Below are 18,637 nucleotides of genomic sequence, written 5' to 3'. Positions count from 1 at the left end.
GTCCCCACTCCCCTGAGGACACAGTGTGCCCCCCCACTCCCCTGAGGACTCAGTGTGCCCCCCACTCCCCTGAGGATACAGTGTGCCTCCCACTCCCTTAAGGACACAGTGTGCCCCCCCACTCCCCTGAGGACACAGTGTGCCCCCCCCCCACTCCCCTGAGGACGCAGTGTGCCCCCCCACTCCCCTGAGGATACAGTGTGCCTCCCACTCCCTTAAGGACACAGTGTTCCCCCCACCCCCCTGAGGACACAGTGTCCCCCCAAGGACACTGACCCCCCCAGAGGACACAGTGTGTCCCCCCCCCAGTCCCCTGAGGATGCACTGTGTCCTCCCCACACTCCTAAGGTGCAGCCCTGGAGTCAGGAACTTGCCTGCTTTGGGAAGGTCCGTGTCTGGCTGTGGGGCTGTGCTGGCAAGAGCCCTAAAGGACAGGACATGGCTCCTGCTGCCTCTGTTTCCCCAGACAGGGCATCGTGTGTTCTCTCAAGCGGGATTTGTTTACACATCATTCTGGTGACTTCAGAACACTCTCGGGAGATTTCCGACTGCCCAGAGAGCTGTCAACCAGGGTCCAGCTCTGGAGGGGCCTGGGTGAGGCTGGTCCTGGGGGTCCAGCCTGGTCTCCTTTCTGGGTCTGAGCTTGACGGTTTCTCCACAGAGGATTTGCAGGCCGCAAGCAGGGGATGTGCACGTTGCAATTATTGTGCCTCTGAAAGCAGGTCCCAGGACATTTGGGAGAACCTGGGGGACACAAGGTCCAGGGAGCAGTGGTGGCCTGGAGGTTGTGTCTGCGTGAGCTGCCCATCCAGAGTCCAGGAGCAGAGCATGTTACCATTGTTTTGTGACTTGGGGTCAGGGCGAGAAGGTCTTTCTGGGAGTCCATTTCCTGCCCCAGGTGCACCTGCCCATCCCTGCAGCATGTGGTCCACCTGTCGTAAGCCTGGTGACACCTGGCCACAGGTGGTGCCCCTCAACTCCATTCATGGCTCTGCAGGAAAGGCTACCTTCATCCAAGCAACACAAGTGCTCCTGGGAGGGCAGGTGGGCTGAAAGGATGCACAGGTGTGTGTTTTCATGGGTCAAATGAACAGAGAAGTTCAGGTGGCAGCTGGGTGCCTGGGTGCCAGCACAGATCATCAGCTTGTGAGCGTCCTGGGAGGTGGTGCAAGCCAGAGGGTGCTGAGGGGGAACCCTGGGGGTGGTCACCTCCAAGCCACAGACGTAGAGAAGGGGACCCTGAGGGTCCTGAGAGCTCGTGTGGAGTGGGTGATCAGTGCTAAGTCGTGGGTGAGTGCTGACACGGGGGCTGGCTGCCTGGCCCCTCTGTGCAGAAGGCAGTAGGGACACAGGCCCGGGAGGAAGGGCTGATGGCAGTGTAGTGGCCCAGCATGCAGGGGGACACTCTTCTTGTGTTGAAACAGGATGAAGAGGAGATGGAAGAAGCAGCCAATCAGAAACTCGCCTTGCAGAAGGCCAAGGAAGTGGCTGAAGTCAGCCCCATGTCTGCTGCGAACATCTCCATTGCTGCGTAAGCTCCTGGGGTGGTTGTGGGCAGCAGAGGCCCCTGGCAGAGGCCTGCCTCGGCCGCGCCTCATGAGGACACAGCCCATGCCCTGGAGCAGCTGTGAGGGACCTGGCCCCATGGCCCCTCACAGTCTGAAAGGATGGTGTGGCTGGGGGCAGCCCTCATGTTGCACGTGCCTGGACAGATGCAGGGCAGCTCCAGGCCACCCCCAGCCGTGCCTGGGTGACACCCAGGGAAAGGAGTCAGCGTGTTGATTTTGCACACAGCCTTTCAGAAATGTTTTGTAAACAGAGATTCTAGGGGGTCCCTCAGCCTCCATGTGGCCTCTGTAGGGGTTTGGTTCTTGGACAGAGGGTAGGGGCTTCTGTGATGAGGAAGTGTGTGGGGCCCTGGCCTGCCTGTTGTTTCTGGGCCTCCAGCACACTGCAGGTGCACAGTTGAAGGGTTAGAGACTTTAGAGGGCCCAGAGAACTCAGCCCATGGCCGTGGCTGCAGTGGGCAGGGGGACATCGGCGCCTGGGGAAGGAGGGACAGAGACTAGCCCATGGCCTGCTCAGCAGAAGTGCCTACTGGGAACTTGCCCACTGGGCAGGCTGAGTCTGGCTCTGGAGCTGCTGGCTGTGTCTGGCTGCACGCCCACTCCCACACTCCTGTGCCATGCTGATCATCTGGCCCCTGGCTTTGTAGCTGGCCACTCTTCCTTTCTGTGACCAGGTGCCAGGCATGCCAGAAGCACATCTGTGGTGACCTGTGTCTGCACTGCGAGTAGATTTGTGGGCAGGAGGACAAGTGTGCTGCATGAAGTACTGTGTGTGTGGGGGGGTGCATGTGTGAGCATGCAGCATGTCTGAGTGCCTGTGTGTACACATGTGAGCATGTGCAGTGTGCCTGTGTGAGCATACAGAGTCGAGTTTGTGTGTGTGTATATTTATGCCTGCATGAGTGTGTGCAGTGTGCCTGTGTGAGTAGTGTCCCTGAGTGTGTGTGTGCATTTGTGAGTGTGTGCAGTGTGAGTGTGCAAGTGGGCACCTGTGTGAGCATGTGCAGGTGTGTGTCACCAGGGGAATCTTGTCTCCATGTCAAGGAGAAAGGGCTGGCTTTTGAGGGAGAAGCAGCCAGAAGAGGGTGCAGCTCCCTGCAGAGAGCCTGGCTGGGTATGGGCATAGAGTTGGCTCGGCTGCTGTGGTCATTTCACTGTGCTCAGTTCAACTGCGTGGCTGGTTACTTGGTGGGTGTAGTTTGGTCGCCTGGCTCACCCTCACCCTTCCTTGTGGGCCTGCAGGTTGGTAGAGATCTGTAGTAGAGCCGGTGGGGATGACATTTTGCTTGTTCAGCCCCTGGCCTTGTGTGGCCTCCTGGAGTTCCCGTGTGGAACTTCAGCCCCAGCTGCCTGCCACGGCTGCCTGTTCCTCGGGAGTGGGGGTAAGGTCCACTCCCATCTGGGCCTGAGACCTTGGAGAGGAGGGTGCCAAGGCCCTGGGAAGTGTGTCAGGTCCACAAGGATCTAGACTTTTCTCTGCCACCGCTCCTGTCCGCTCGGATGTTGCTGGATTGCTTTCAGGACATGAGGGTGCCACGCTGGCTCTTCTCCTACGGGCTGCACGGGACACCCACGTGGGCCTGAGCCCCACAGAGTTGCCAAGTGGGAAAGGTGCTTCTTTTCTCCTGGGGGCCCAAAGGCAGCTCTGGGCCCCATGTCACAGCTTCACATCCAGGAAGGGGGAGCAGACGCAGGCCCGTGGTGGGTCCTACTCTGCCTGAGAGGCAGCTCTGGGCCCCTATCCTCAGCACACCTGTCAAATGAAGTGTCATTCTGACTTGACCACAGACCCCATGGGTACCAGCCTCTGGGGAGTGGTTTGGCCTCAGTGTGTGTGAGTGGTGGATGTAGAAGGCCATCTGCCTGTGTCCCTACGCTTGTGTCCTGCAGCTGAGTCACATGGTGTGGAGTGGGAGCACCACTGCAGCCTTCTGCATCTGAGAGGCCCTCAGGGGTGCTTGTCTCACTGACACGTTGGGGGTGGGACCCCACACAGAGGTGCCCCAAGGCTCCTGGGAGACCCTCTGAGACTGGGACTGCCTTCAGCCCCTGGGAGGGAAGGGACCCAAGCCTGAGCCGTCTTCCTGGTTCTCTTGGCAGTATCACCCCCATCCCCAGCTAGACTTCTGAACACTGGCACTCACGCTGTTGCCACACATGCACACACATGCACTTGTACTCTCACATTTACATACTCCCTGACACATGTCACACACCCATGCACACACTGTCACCACACACACACATGCACTTGTGCTGTCATGTTCACACACTCTCTGACACATGTGCTCACACACATGCTCTCACCATACATGCACACAATGCACTCATGCTGTCATGTTCACACAGTCCCTGACACTCACATGTGCTCACACACATGCACATGCTCTCACCACACATACATGCACGCATTCATGCTTTTACGTTCACATACTCCCTGACACTCACATGTGCTCACACACACACTCTCACCACATATGCACATGTATGCACTTGAGCTCTCACATTCACAGATGTGTGCTCCATCTCTTACATGTGCTCACATGTGTCCACACACACATGTTCTCACACCCTCACCACACATGCACATGCATGCACTCATGCTCCCACATTCACACATGTGCTCAGTCTCACATGTGCTCACATGTATTCACACATATGTTGTCACGGCACACACACACATGCCCTGGTGCTCACACATTCACACATGTGCTCAGTCTATCACATGTGCTCACATATGTTCACACACAGTCACCACACATGCAATCATGCTCCCACATTCACACACATGTGCTCAGTCTATCCCATGTGCTCACATGTGTTCACACAGTCACCACACATGCACTCATGCTCCCACATTCACACACGTGTTCACACACATGCTGTTACTGCACACACAAACCCATACCCTGGTGCCCTCACATTCACACACGTGTTCAGTCTTTCACGTGTGTTTACACACATACTCTTATATGCACATGCATGCTCTCATGTTCACACACTCCCTCTCATTTGTGCTCACATGCACATCACATGCTGTCACACTCTGTGTTTCACATGCAGGCAGTCCCATGTGCTTGTACATTCACACTCACACTACTGCATTCACTCAGTCTCACACACAATTTGCATTCAGAATCCCATGCACTGTCACACATTCACACATGTGCTCACACTCTAATGTTCATGTACTTGCTCACATGTGCTCACACTGGTATTCACACTGTCACACTATCACATTCACTCCCACTCAGTCTCACACACAATTTGCATTCAGAATCCCATGCACTGTCACACATTCACACATGTGCTCACATGTGCTCACACTGGTATTCACACTGTCACACTATCACATTCACTCCCACTCAGTCTCACACACAATTTACATTCACAGTATCACACATACACACATTCACACATGTGTGCCCATAGCCACTGACAGTCTCACACATTCACGTGTGCTTATACAGTCTCAGAGACACGTGTGCTCACACATTCACACACATTCACACATGTGTGCTCACAGCTACTGACAGTCTCACACTCAACTCTCACAAAACACACCCTGTCTGCACCCAGGGCCTGAGGGCAGGTGAGCTGCTGAGTGCACAGGAAGTTGCAGTGACCTTACCCTTGACAAGGATACACTGGAAACTCAACTGGCCCTGCCAGGAAAGTTACTGGAAAGGGAAACAGCCATAAAGAGATCCTTGGGTTCTTTTCTGCTGTGTTTGGAAGAGCTTCTAGGGTGTCATTTGGAATGCAGTTGCACCCATAGGGAAGGTCAGCTGGTGCTGGAGCCGGACTGGCCACTGTGGGGATCCTGGCTGACTAGAAACTCTTGGGTTACAGTGGGAAGGCAGGCAGGCAGGGCACCGGGGTCCAGCACTGTCACGAGTATGGCTCCCAGCCCCCTGCTAGCCTGCTGTGCTCCACTGCGAGGCCAGCAGACTACATGATCAGCCTGCCTGGGCTCTGGGGTTATAGGAAAAGGGTGCAGAGTCTTTCTAACCCTGCTGTTCTCTAGGGTACTGTGCACTGAGCAATGGCTACGGTCTCCAAGATAACAGCTTCTCGTCTTGCAGCCATTATGGGGTTTCTGTGTTCACCTTGGTTTCACTTTTCTTCACATGTGGGATTGGTTCTCAATTTCTCTTTTGCCCCGAGGTCTCTGAAGGTGCACACCGCAGCCTGTGCCTGCATGGAGTGTCTCTCGGGACTTTCTTTCTGGTCTTCTCACTTCTGTTTTGTTTTGTTTTTTGCATGTGCAGTTTTGTAAAGCAAACTCGAGGTACTGTATCTCGCAGCTCATCTGTCTCCAGCGTAAATTCACCGTGAGTCGCTCTGCTACGATAATCCATCTGTGGCTCCATGACTGCTACATGCACACACCTCCCCCCACCTCCGACTCTGCTTTCCCACCTTGAGCATTCGCTTCCTGGGGCAGCTTGGGCAAGCCTTGTGCCCAGGCAGGGAGTGGTGGGCAGGCTCCCCAGCAGGCCCATGTCCTGCCCACCAGCTCAGCCCTCCCTGAGCCCAGCCCCTCCTGTCCCTCCTCTTGTCTGCTGTCTGTCCGTGCACAATCACTTCAGTGTCTCGAGTGTGTCATGGGCTCCTATGAGCAAAGGTGGCGCAGAGTGTTTTGTGGGGGCTCCTTGGCCACGCTCCTGGTCCTCCCAGCCACCCTGACATCTGTGGCTCTCAGCGAGTCCTTGTTCTATCAGGGCAGAGCCGCTGTTTGGACAGAGCCCACAGAGGAGCCACAGACACCCTAGGCTGGCTCTCCTGGAGGTGAGACGAGCCTGACCGACTGGCCTCTCCTGGAGCAGTGTTTCCTGGGCAGTGCTCCTGGGTGGTCTGTCCCCAGGGGCCTCCTCTTGAAGCTGAGGTCACGCTCTGCCAGCGAGCGAGTCCTTGAAGTGGTCGGGCACAGTTGGGTCAGCTGGATGGAGGTGGTGACACAGGTGCCCCTGCATCCTGAGGACGGTGAGCTCCTGTTTGCCCCACTCCTGTGCTCCCTCCTTGCTGGGCTCAGTCTTTCCGTAGGTGCTACAGGGGCCCTGACAGCTGGCCGCACACTGAATGACCCACCTGGGGGTGTCACCCCAGGCTGCCTCATGTGTCAGCACGAGCAGCAGAGACCCTCGTGGCTCCTGATATGTCCTGCAGCCACGCAGAGTGCCCAGCCTGGGTGTGGGTGCTCTGTCCTGTAGGCCAGGGTCAGGATGTCACAGTGGTGGCTCCACCATGGGACTCCTTCAAAAGCCCTGTAGTTAAGGGCTTTGTCTGGGTGACGGTCCCCAGCCACACTGCATGGGGAGCGGAGAGTGGTGGGGCTCTCTCATTCTCAGTGAGACTAACCCTCCATACAGTGTCCAGAGCAGGTGCAGGCTGACACCAACAAGGAAGAGAGGCCTGGCAGGCAGACTCAGAGGCTGGGGGATGCATCCAGGCAGGAGTGCAGCTGGGCTGCTGGCATCTGGTTATGTTAGGGCTCAGAGTGACAGGCCCAGAAGGAGCAGGCAGAGTGCGGAGGGGCTGATGTGGAAGTGGGCAGTGGCCCCTTTGCAGGCCACTCAGGGTTGTGCTCCTCCTTGGGCCCTTGTGATGGCCTCCCAGCCCCAGGCCCTCAGTCCAGCAGGCAGCTGGACCCTTCCTGCACCTGAGAGTCCGCTCCTGCCTGTGTGGACAGATGCTGAGCCAGCAGCCGCTGTGCATGTCCCTCCCCTTCATCACCTGTCTTCTGAAAGAACTGTGATGTTCTCCCCACAGTGTGTGGCTTCATCTGAGTGGGCTGCTGCCCTGCTGACCAGGTGGCTCAGTCCAGGCCCATCTTGGGCTGTGATGCAGAAGCCGGTGGTGGTGAGTGGCTGTCAGCCCTCACAGAGCTCCTGCCTTGGTGAATTCCTACATGGCCGTCTTCCGTTCTCATCACACAGCACCAAGCGTTGGGCCCTCGCCTCTGGTGCTGGCGTGGGGTGGCTGTGAATCTGTGGCAGCTCAGCTTCAACACATCAGGGGAGACGGGTCAGGGTCTGCAGGCCACTCTGCCCTCACTTGCCTGAGCCCCCAGCCGAAGGGACCAACACTGTGCTGTTCCGCTACCACACTTGTGAAGCACTGCCTGGAGCTGGCTCCCACACTGCAGCCCAGACTTGTCCTGCAGTGGGATGGGGTTTGATGTCTGTTGTCCTGGCCCAGCTAGCACGGGACTGGGTCTCCCCTCACCCTGTGGCCTCTGTTTCTTCCAGTTTCTGGCCTGGGCATCTGCAGGTCGCAGCTGCACTTTGTGCTTTTGGCGCTGCTGGGGTCTTGCTGAAGCCAAGGTCTTCTCTAGAGACTTTTCTCCTTTAGCCCTTGTGCACGTCTGGTCCTGGCTCCATCAGTGCTCACAGGCCCTGGGCAGGCCACGTCCTGTCTCTGGGTTCATCTGTGACTTGGGGACAGGAGTAGCACCTGATTCTTAGGGAGGCTGTAAGGGCTGGACGAGGTGGGCGCTGAGCCAGGAGCACTGTGCAGTGATCAGGGTGCCTACACCACCATTGCTAGTGGTGCCGCTGCCACTGCCAAGGCTGCTCAGGAGGCTCAGAGGCTGAGGAATGGAGGCTCTGGCCTCAGATGAGGCTTTTGCTTGGTGGAAGTGGGGCTGGGGCTGCCTACTGTAGTGTTCCTGTTGGGCAGAGAGCCCGGGATGCACCCTGGCTGTGGGGCCCTACACATGGTGCTGGAAATAGAGGCTCGGAGGTCAGACTGGGGCCTTCGGTGGCCTGGGCAACACCAGCCCAGCCTAGACCACCAGCCACCCCTTGTGCTAGGGGTCCTGAAGGCCGGGTTCCAGCTCTGCCCCAAGTGGAAAGAGGGGCTATCCCTGGAGCCAAAGGAGAGGACACTAGGACCATGGGAGGGGGTTTCCCAGACCTGACTTCTGGGCTCCTGGTCATTGAGCTGAGTGGCTGCTGCCCAGCCGGGACTGAGTCTCTGGGGAAGCAGCTGAGGCTCTGTGTTTGCTCCTAGGAGGGTGAGATGGTCTCTTGGGCACTACTATCTGCTCTAGGTCAGCACCTGCCTCTTCTTGGGCTCGCTCGTAAACAGCCCTTTCTCCTTCTTACTGGTGGCTTTGCTCCTGGGAGAGGCAGTGGGGATGTGGCCCCTCCTGGGGCTGCTCTACTCTCACTCTGGATGGGGGCCCCCTGACCCCTCGGGGGCCATCAGCCCTGCCCATTTGGGTGATGCTCCTCACCTCTCCCCTTGTTGGCCTCCCTGGGTGCAGCTCACCTGCCCTGGAAGCCCATCTGTCCACTCTTGCTGGAACCCAGCTTTCCCACTGCCCCATACCCTTTGGCCTTGGGCTGCTGGCCACCTGTTGGAGAGCGGCCTCAGTCCTGGGAGGGTTCTCCAGACAGGTCTCACGGCCTGCTGAGTCCCAAGGCTGCCATGGGGCCATTGATGAGTTCTGTTCTCTCAGATCTCCCGCATGGACTCCGGAGGTGTCCTGAGGGCTCTGACCACCCTGCCTCCTTGCCTTCCTCCTGCCCCCTCGCCATCCGTCCATTGCCGTGTGTCCATCCACGGGGGCCCCGGGAGCCAGAGTGGGCGGTGCGAGGTACTCACGCCAGTCTCCCCGCAGCAGGCAGCAGAACTCGGCCAAAGCGCGCTCGGTGTGGGAGCAGCGAGCCAGCCAGCTGCGGCTGCAGAACCTGAGGGCCAGCTGCGAGGCGCTGTACAGCGAGATGGACCCCGAGGAGCGGCTGCGCTACGCCACCGCGCGCCACCTGCGGCCTGACGTGAAGACGCACCTGGACCGGCCGCTGGTGGTTGAGCCTGGCCGCGACGCTCCGCGGGGCCCCCCGGGCGGGAAGGCCCGGCCGGATGGCTCGGAGGCCCCCGAGGGTGCGGACCCGCCACGCAGGCATCACCGGCACCGAGACAAGGACAAGGCTCCCGCCACGGTCCCCTCAGCGGGGGAACAGGACAGAGCCGACGCTCTGAGGGCAGAGGGCGGGGAGCTGGGGCCTCGCGAGGAGCGGGGGCGGCCCCGCCGCAGCCGCAGCAAGGAGGCCCCGGGCGCCCCGGAGGTGCGCAGCGATCGCGGCCGTGGCTCGTGTCCTGAAGGTGGTCGGCGCCACCACAGGCGCGGGTCACCGGAGGAGGCGGCCGAGAGGGAGCCCCGCCGCCACCGTGCGCACCGGCACGCGCCCGACCTGGGCAAGGAGGGTCCAGCGTCCGGGGCCAGGGGCGAGCGGCGCGCACGGCACCGCACGGGCCCCCGGGCATGCCCCCGGGAGGCTGAGAGCAGCGAGGAGCCTGCGCGGCGGCACCGGGCTCGGCACAAGGCGCCGCCCGCCCAGGAGGCCGCGGAGGACAAGGAGGCTGCCGAGAAGGGGGGCGAGGCCGCAGAGGCTGAGAAGGACAAGGAGGCTCGGAACCACCAGCCCAAGTGAGGAGGCTCGGGGCGAGGTTAGGCGGGGGCTAGGCGAGCCTGCGTCGGGTTGCAGAGAGGGGCCTCAGTGGGCAGTGGTTACCGCTGGTGGGGAAGAATGCAGTGGCCCTGGGGTAAGAGCGAGAGCGTGAGGCCACTCGGCACCGATCGGGCTGTGTTCCGACTGCAGTAGGGCTTGAGCCCTGCCTGCCTGCAGGCAGCCAGCTGTAGCTCATGCAATGGAGGCCACCCTCAGGATCAGCCTGCCCAGAGCCATCTGTGTGTGCAGAGGCTGGGGTGGCTCCTTCGTTCTGCCCCACCACACAGTCTTGTGTGTGCAGTAATACAAACCACAAGAGGGGCTGGAGCAGGAGGAGGTGGGCAGAGGTGTGAGGAGCCGGGTCTGCAGACTGGACGGCAGCCTGGGTGGTCAGTCTGTGAAGTGCTTTCTCGGTTGCAGGGAGCTGCCCTGTGACCTGGAGGCCATCGGCATGCTGGGAGTGGGCGCTGTGCATACGCTGCCCAGCACCTGTCTGCAGAAGGTGGAGGAGCAGCCGGAGGATGCGGACAACCAGCGGAACGTCACCCGCATGGGTAGTCAGCCCCCAGACACCAGCACCACCGTGCACATCCCTGTGACGCTGACTGGCCCCCCCGGGGAGACCACGGTAGTGCCCAGTGAGTATCCTGTGCCTGGACAGGGCCCTCCTCCAACCCCTCCCCTCTGCTGCGTGGGGACCCAGCTCACTTCTGTGACTTGATTTTTGCTGTCGATGTCTGTCCCTGGATGTCCCTCTGCTTTTTAGTACCCCGGAGGCAGCCAGAGGTCAAGCTCCAGCCTCTTCCCTCACAGAAATAGTTGTGAGTGGCCCAGGAAGTGCCGGGCATTGCGTGACACAGTGCAGGAAGCCAGCCCTGCCAGGGAACAGGCGGCAGAACAACAGCCACAGCTCTGCATGCTCGCGTGCTGCTGGGGACGCTGGCCACAGCCTGGATGGGATCAAGGGTGCGTGGGGGAGGAGGCGGAGGAGGCTCTCAGTGGTCATCTTCCCATCTGCCGATGCCAGTGTGTCACCACCACACCCCTGCCGGCCCCCAGGCCTTGGGCTCAGCTGCCTGCTTTCTTCCCCTCACCTGCTCCTGTGTTCCTTCGAGGCCAGCCGACTGCAGGTGGGCTCCAGTCCAGCAGGGAGCACCTGCAGGTGTCAGGCACAGGCCCTCACGGTGGGGATCCTGCCTTGAATACAGAGAAAACATCCCTGGGGAGCAGGGAGACACCAGAAACGGGGATTGCCAAGCATTTAAGGTAGAGTGGCCAGGTGAGCTCAGTCAGGTGCCGCCACAGGCAGGCACCGGTTCTGTCTTGCTGGGATGCTCTCACCCAGGGCCTGTAAACCTGTGTCTGGTCCCAGGCATAGCAGTGAAGATAAGTGGGCTCCAGCTGCTCAGCCTCCCCCCATCCCCCTCGGAAGAAGGCTGTTCCAGTCCATTCTTTGACTTCTGTGGGCACAAGTGAGTCTTTACCTTGCTGTCATCTTGTCTGATGCACTCTGGATTAGCTTCAGGCTGCACCTGGTTTCTGTCCACCAGGTCCAGATGTGGCCCTCCCGCCCCTCTCTTGCCATGAGCTTGCTGGTGACCAGGGGTCTTTGTACTATGTGGTTGCAGTGTTTCTGATTGGCTTTGTGCACTTAAGCTTCCCCCATGTCTTTGTGGCTTGTTAGCTCATTCCTTTGGCAATCTCCATAGTCTGTTTCTCCATTCTCCTGTGGGAGGACATTGTGGTTACTGTCGGTGTTGGGCAATTTTGAATAGGCTGCTATAAATACTCATGTTTAGGTTTTTGTGTAAATGTAGCTTTCATCTCACTTGAGTAAACACCGAACCCATGCCGGCTGTGTTGTGTGAGGCTGTGCTCACTGTTGTGAGAAGCCTGTGACGGCTGTGTGAGGCTGTGCTCACTGTTGTGAGGAACCAGTGATGGCTGTGTTGTGTGAGGCTGCGCTCACTGTTGTGAGAAGCCCCTGACGGCTGTGTGAGGCTGTTGCTCACTGTTGTGAGAAGCCCCTGACGGCTGTGTGAGGCTGTGCTCACTGTTGTGAGGAACCAGTGATGGCTGTGTTGTGTGAGGCTGTGTTCTGTTGTGAGAAGCCCCTGACGGCTGTGTGAGGCTGTGTTCTGTTGTGAGAAGCCCCTGACGGCTATGTGAGGTTGTTGCTCACTGTTATGAGAAGCCCGTGACGGCTGTGTTGTGTGAGGCTGTTGCTCACTGTTGTGAAGCCACCAGACTGTTCCAGAGTGACTGTCCCACTTTGTGTGTCCTCTGACAGTGAATGGGAGTTCCTGTTGTTTCACATCAATAGCTCTGGCTGCTGTCAGTGTTTTGGGTTTTAGCCGTTCTAATTAAGTGTGTAGTGATATCACATGGTTTTAGTTTGCAACTGCTTGAGCCTGAGGGATCTTCAAAAAGTTCACAGAAAATGCTTATTGTGAGAAAACCATGCCTGCATTTCAGAATGTTTTGTGCTCATTGTTTAATCTGGTCTTCGATGATCTCCCTGGAGTACTCTCCCAAGACACTGAGTGTTGTCTTGACACTTAACTGCCACGTAGGTGTCTCCCATGCTGCGGTTCCTGTTTGGGTCTTTTGCCTGTTTGTCTTCTGCCTGCTGTGTTGTGGGAGTTCTGTGGTATGCTGCGTACCAGTCTTCTGTCACACATGTGTTTTGCAATATCTCCTCCCATTCTCTTCCTGCGATTGTGACCCTGATGCTAAGCCTCATCTGCCCATTTTCACTGCTTCTAAAAACAGACGCCCTGCTGTGGACTCTGGTGTGTTCCTTGTGTATCTTGTTACTTTTCTGAATTATCACATTGTGTCTTAGTTTTAGCATTGATTCTCTTTGTGTTCTCCACTTATATTATCAAAACTTGCACAAACATAGTTCTCTTTTTTCCAAGTCTCAGAGCTCTCACTGTGGTTTTTTGTTTGGTTTTGCTGTATGATATACCACCAGTAACAAAGGTGGCAGTGGGAGCCTCTGGATCTGGGCTTGAGTGATGTGTGCCTGTGTGTGTGTGAGAAATCACATTTTGGTTCCCGTTAGTTCCCATTTCAGTCAGCATTTTTATTAGGAGAAGCTTAATTTTGCTGGAGGTTTTCTCGGTATCCATATGTGTTTTCTCCTTAAATATGGGACGTATTGTGACCAGCTTCCTGCTGTGAAGCTGTCTCTTCCCTGTTAAAGTAGAGCTCTCCTGGATTTATTTTTTAAAGTGCTGTTGGATTCTGTGTCATACTCGATGTGCAATTTTTGGTTGGTACTTTGAAGTGAGATGTGTTCTGTAGCTTTCTTAACTGTGTCCAAGCATCATGAGCTTCACTGCTCCATCCTTGAAATCGAATGTCGTACTTGGTAGCCCCATTTCCCATCATTTTAAATGGTAAAAAAACTGTAATGCATTACATGTCAGTGCAAAGCCACCAGCCAGCTTCCTGAAGTACAGCTAAGGCACCATTAGAGGCTGAGAAGCAGCAGGCTCTGGCATTGGGGTGTGAAGTGTTGCTGTCTGATTGCCCAGTGAAAGCAGCATGCACAGGCAACTGCTCCGGGCGCCTCCTGTGTGGAACCTTGGTGCCTCGCGCTCTGAGAAGCATCGACCAATGGTGCAGAATCTCACCCTAGAGCTGTCACCCACATTGCTTTATTTGAAACGTGACTAGGAGTTCTGGGGATGCATGCATTTTTTCCTAAATAATACCAGCCAAAATATCCAACAGCATTGGAGGGGTGGGAGGAGAGGGGGAAGTTTTCCTGGAGAGTGAACATCATGAAGCTGAGAGGCACTGATGGGGAAATGTGAGTGAGGAGCAGTTCTGTGGTTGTGGATCCACCGCTGGTGGAAGGAACTGGAAAGTTATCTTGCTGTCTTCTGCGGTGGCTCAGGAATCTCGGGGATGCCTTGCTTCAGCAGTGTCGCGATTCTCTCTAGGAGTTGCCTATGTGCTGTGTTCCTTTGTAGACCACTTCCTTGGCAGCATCTCTGCCTCTCTGTTTACTTGGCTCTCAATGGTTGTTATCTCTGAAGATGAGCTTGGTAAATTACATTTTCCTTAGAAATTATCTGTTTCATCTAGATCTTTCCATTTACTTATACAGACACACAAAGGAGTGCTTAAGTTTATTTTTTTTTAAATTTCCCTCTTGTTTTATACTTGTTTCTCTCATAATTTTTTAAAAAGATTTATTTATTTATTTGAAAGTCAGAGTTACAGAGAGGCAGAGGCAGAGAGAGAGAGAGAGAGAGAGAGAGAGAGAGGTCTTCCATCGCTGGTTCACTCCCCAAATGGCTGCAACAGCTGTAGCTGTGCCTATCCGAAGCCAAGAGCCAGGAGCTTCTTCCAGGTCTCCCATGCGGGTGCAGGGGCCCAAGGACTTGGGCCATCTTCTACTGCTTTCCCAGGCCATAGCAGAGAGCTGGATTGGAAGAGGAACAGCAGGGACTCGAACTGGCGCCCATATGGGATGCCGGCACTGCAGGTGGCAGCTTTACCCACTGCACCACAGCGCCGGCCCCTCATAATTTTTTTATCTTGTGTATTTTTGTGTTTTTCTTTTTCTTTGTGATTAGTTAGTGGGTTTTTGTTTTTTGTTTTCATGAAAAGAAAGCTAGCATTTTAATGTGCTTATTACTTCCGTAGGTTTTTTTTTTTTTTTTTAAGATTTATTTATTTATTTGAGAGGCAGAGTTAGAGACAGAGATTGGGAGAGACAGATATATATATATATATATATCATCCATCTGCTGGTTCACACCCCAAATGGCTGTGACGGCCAGAGCTGGGCTGATTGAAGCCAGGAGCCAGGAGCTTCTTCTGAGTCTCCCACGTGGTCTCGGGCCCAAGCATTTGGGCCATCTACCATTGCTTTCCAAGGCCATCAGCAGGGAGCTGGATCAGAAGTGGAGCAGTCAGGATTCGGGATTCGAACTACCACCCATATGGGATGCAGGCACCACAGATGGAGGCTTGACCTACTTTGCTATGGTGCCAGCCCCTGTACTTTTGTTTTAAAAACTATTACTTTATAATTTTATCTTTATTTTTTCCTCATTATTTTCCTTTGTTGTTGCTTTTCTGGCTTCTTTAGTTGGCCGTTTTATTCTTTGATTTTTACTGTATGCTCTGTAAGGCTATAAATCCCTCGATTACTAATTTAATCGTAGCCTATAGATTCTGCCACTTGGTATCGTGATTTTTATCAATTTTAAAAGCAGTTGTGGGGGCCAGTGCTGTAGTGTAGTGGGTAAAGCTTCTGCTTGCAGTGCCGGCATCCCATATGGGCGCCGGTTTGAGTCCTAGCTGCTCCGCTTCTGATCCAGCTCTCTGCTATGGCCTGGGATGGCAGTAGAAGATGGCCCAAGTCCTTGGGCTCCTGAACCCGCATGGGGACCCAGGGAAAGCTCCTGGTTCCTGGCTTCGGTTCAGTGTAGTTCTGGCCGTTGCGGCCATCTGGGGAATAAACCAGCAGATGGAAGACCTCTTTCTCTCTCTGCCTCTCCTTTTCTCTCTGTGTAACTCTGACTTTCAAATAAATAAATAAATCTTAAAAAAAAAAAAACAGTTGTGGGTTTTGGCTTGTGTTGTGGCACAGGGCCCCTGCTTTGAGCAGTGCCGTTCTCCAGGGTGGGGGCACCTGCTGCTCCTGCTGTCTTGCCCATGGCTTCTGCACAGTGCCAAGGAGCCTTGGGGAGGACGGAACGGGTGCCTTCCTCTGGTTACTGGCATGTCCTGCGTTCAGCCTGTCACTGCCTAGAGTGGCGTCAGCTCTGAGCTCTTGGTGTTGCTTTGTTTGGTTGGCTGTGGTAGATACTCGGCTCACGTTGAGGTTTCTCTCCATTCACCTTTGTTGGGAGTTTTTGTCCTGAGTAGGTACTGAATTTTGCCCAGTGACTTTCTGCGTGAATTGGTGTGATCATGTGGTCCTCTGTTAATATGTTAGTTAATTTATGTTGATTAACTTTCGGATGCTGAGCTAGTCTTGCATCCCTGAGGTAAACCTCCCTAGCTGTTGTGTGTAATGATCTCTCTCTCTTGCTGAGCTGTATCTGCTAGTACTTCGTTAGGGGTATTGATCTGTAATTTTCCTTGTTGTACTGTGTGTCTGGTTCTGGTGTCAGAGAAATACTGAATTCATAAGCTGTTGGTAGGTTGTGCCTTTTGTAACTGTGTGGTGGCCTCCTCTGCACCTGGTAGTTTTCTGTGACCCACAGTCGGCCTCACCTTGATAAATCTGCTCTTGCTTCCTTTGGATCGGGATTTGCATGAGAGGCATTTTTCATCTTTTTACTTGTCATCTAGCCTTACAGATTTTAAGTAAATTCCTTGTAGACAGCATATATAGTTTAGTCATGTTTTTAATTTACTGTCACTTTCTTTTATTTGGCGTTTTAAGATCATTTACATTTAATGTAATTACTGTTATATTAGGGCTTAATCTGTTTGTTCTCTCTGTTTTTCATTTCTCTGGTTTCTTTTTCCTGTGTTCCTGTGGGTTATTTGAACATATTTTAGAATTATTCTTTGCTGTATCTATAGCATTTTGTAAATTATTTATTTATTTTATTTGAAAGGCAAAGTCAGAGAGCTCTTCCCTCTGCTGGTTCACTCCCCAATGCCTGCAACAGCCCATGTGCCATGCTGAAGCAAGGAGCCCAGAACTTCAGTCTGGGTCTCCCACATGGGAGGCAGGGACCCAAGTCCTTGAGTTGTCACCTGCTGCCTCCCAGGGTGTACGTTAGCAGGAGGTGGCTGAGAATTGAACCAGGCTGTGTGGGAGGGGATGCTGTACTGCTGCCCACCTCTGTTGTATTCTGAGTGTGTCTTTCATACAGATGTGTGGGTGGTGCCGTCGGCATGATAAAACTTACTCCAGCTTACTGGTGATAGCATTTCGCCAGTTTAAGTTCAGTGTAAAAGCTTTGCCTCTCTTTATGCTCTTTCTCTGCCCCATTTGTAGTAGGATTTTTGTAAATACTTCCTATGCATCCATTCAGGACTGCACCAGTGTGTGTTATAATTTTTGCTTCAACTGCCAAGCAGTTTAGAAACCTCAGAGGGAGAAGGAGAGTGTGCCACGTTTGCCCACGTTGTTACTCCTGGTGTCTTTCTTCTTCCTTATTTTCCCGTGTTTCTTCTCTCGTGGTTGACTCTGGAGGATCTTCTTCAGTTGTTCTTGTGGGGTAGGTCTGCAGGTGGCAAATTCTCTGAGGTTTTCCTTCATCTGAGAATGTCTTGGTTTTCCCTGGCTCCTGAGGATGTTTCCGCTGGGTATAGCATTCTGGGTTGACAGTTCTTTTTTTTTCAGCACTTGAAAAACGTGTGCCTCTTCCTTCTGACCTCCCTGGTTTCTGATGAGAAATCTACTGTCATTCGAATTGTTTCCTTCCTATAGGTAAGATGTTTCTCTCTCACTGCTTTCCAGATTTTTTCTTTGTTTTTTATTTCAGAAGTTTGGTTACAATGTGTTTTGGCATGGATTTCTTTATGTTGATCCTGTTTGGGTTTGTTCAGCCTCTTGAATCTGAAGGTTTATGTCTTTCGCCAAGTTTGGGAACATTTTGTCCATCACTCTGCCTCATTCTCCTTCCAGGACTCTGGGGACATAAACGTTGCATCTTGTTAGCGCCTGGCGCCTGTTCAGTCTGTTTTCTCTCTGTTGCTGGGATTGGGTCATTTCTGACGTGCTGTCTTCCAGGTCACTGGTTTTTCCTCTGTTCCCTCAACTGTTGGGGCCATCCACTGGATTTTTAATTTCAGTTCTGAAGTTTTCATTTGGTTCTTTACATCTTCTCTTTGCTGAGACTTTCCATGTTGCATTTGTTTCAAGTGTGTTTCTGATTCTCTGTGGAGCGTGCTTATGATATGTGCTTTAAATTCTTTGTCAGGTAATTCTAATGTCTGTATTATCCTGGTGTTTATTGATTGTTTTTTCACATTCAAGTTGCGATCTTCCTGATTCTTGGTGTGATGAACGACTTTTGATTGAAACATAGATGCTTTGGGTTATGTTGTGGCTTCTGAGTGTTTTTGAGGTCTTCGGTTTCAGCTGTGGGCTGTGACGCCACTCTGGCAGGAGCAGGGTTAGGAGTTGCCTCTTTGCCGGCAGGTGCAGGAGAAAGCCAGGTTCTTCACCTGATCTCATTACTCCTGGCCTGAGTGGGCGTCCCCATTCCCCACCAGGCCTCCATTCCTGCTGTCGTGGCTGGCAGTGGTGGGAGTTTCCTTGTCCCTGCTCTCCACGTGGCTGCCACTAACAACAAGTTCACCTTGGTGCCTCCAAGTGGTGGTCAGAGCCTGGCTTTCCATTACAACTCACTGTCGAGAGCCGAGCGGGCAGGGAGTGCCTGGTGAGTGCTGAGTGACACTCAGGATCCCAGCCTGCCGTGTTGTCTCTCCTGGGCTGCCGAGCGGTGGGTCTCATTACCACAGGGTGAGGGTGAGTCCCTGGCACCCCCCAGGCTCTCTCTGATGTCATGGCAGCAGTGAGGACGGAAGTCTGGGTTCTCAATGCAGCATCTGCCAGTAGCAATGGGATCAAACCCTTGGTTTTTTTCTGTGGTTTTTGGCCACAGTGGAGCAGTTGTCTGG

General features: G+C 54.5%; 1 protein-coding gene across 1 annotated transcript in view; it reads left to right on the top strand.

The window, feature by feature from the left end:
• Positions 1–18,637, top strand: part of CACNA1B (calcium voltage-gated channel subunit alpha1 B) — a 197,268-nt gene that overhangs the window by 93,914 nt on the left and 84,717 nt on the right. Inside the window, exons 18-20 of the mRNA XM_062206823.1 lie at positions 1,425–1,531; positions 9,196–10,005; positions 10,448–10,665. Coding sequence (XP_062062807.1) covers positions 1,425–1,531; positions 9,196–10,005; positions 10,448–10,665 — 1,135 coding nt within the window. The remainder of the gene's footprint in view (positions 1–1,424; positions 1,532–9,195; positions 10,006–10,447; positions 10,666–18,637) is intronic.

Source organism: Lepus europaeus, chromosome 12 (genome assembly GCF_033115175.1).
Source record: "Lepus europaeus isolate LE1 chromosome 12, mLepTim1.pri, whole genome shotgun sequence".
NCBI lineage: Eukaryota > Metazoa > Chordata > Mammalia > Lagomorpha > Leporidae > Lepus > Lepus europaeus.
Note: the sequence above shows the minus strand (reverse complement) of the source record. Positions and strands in the feature narration are given on the sequence as shown.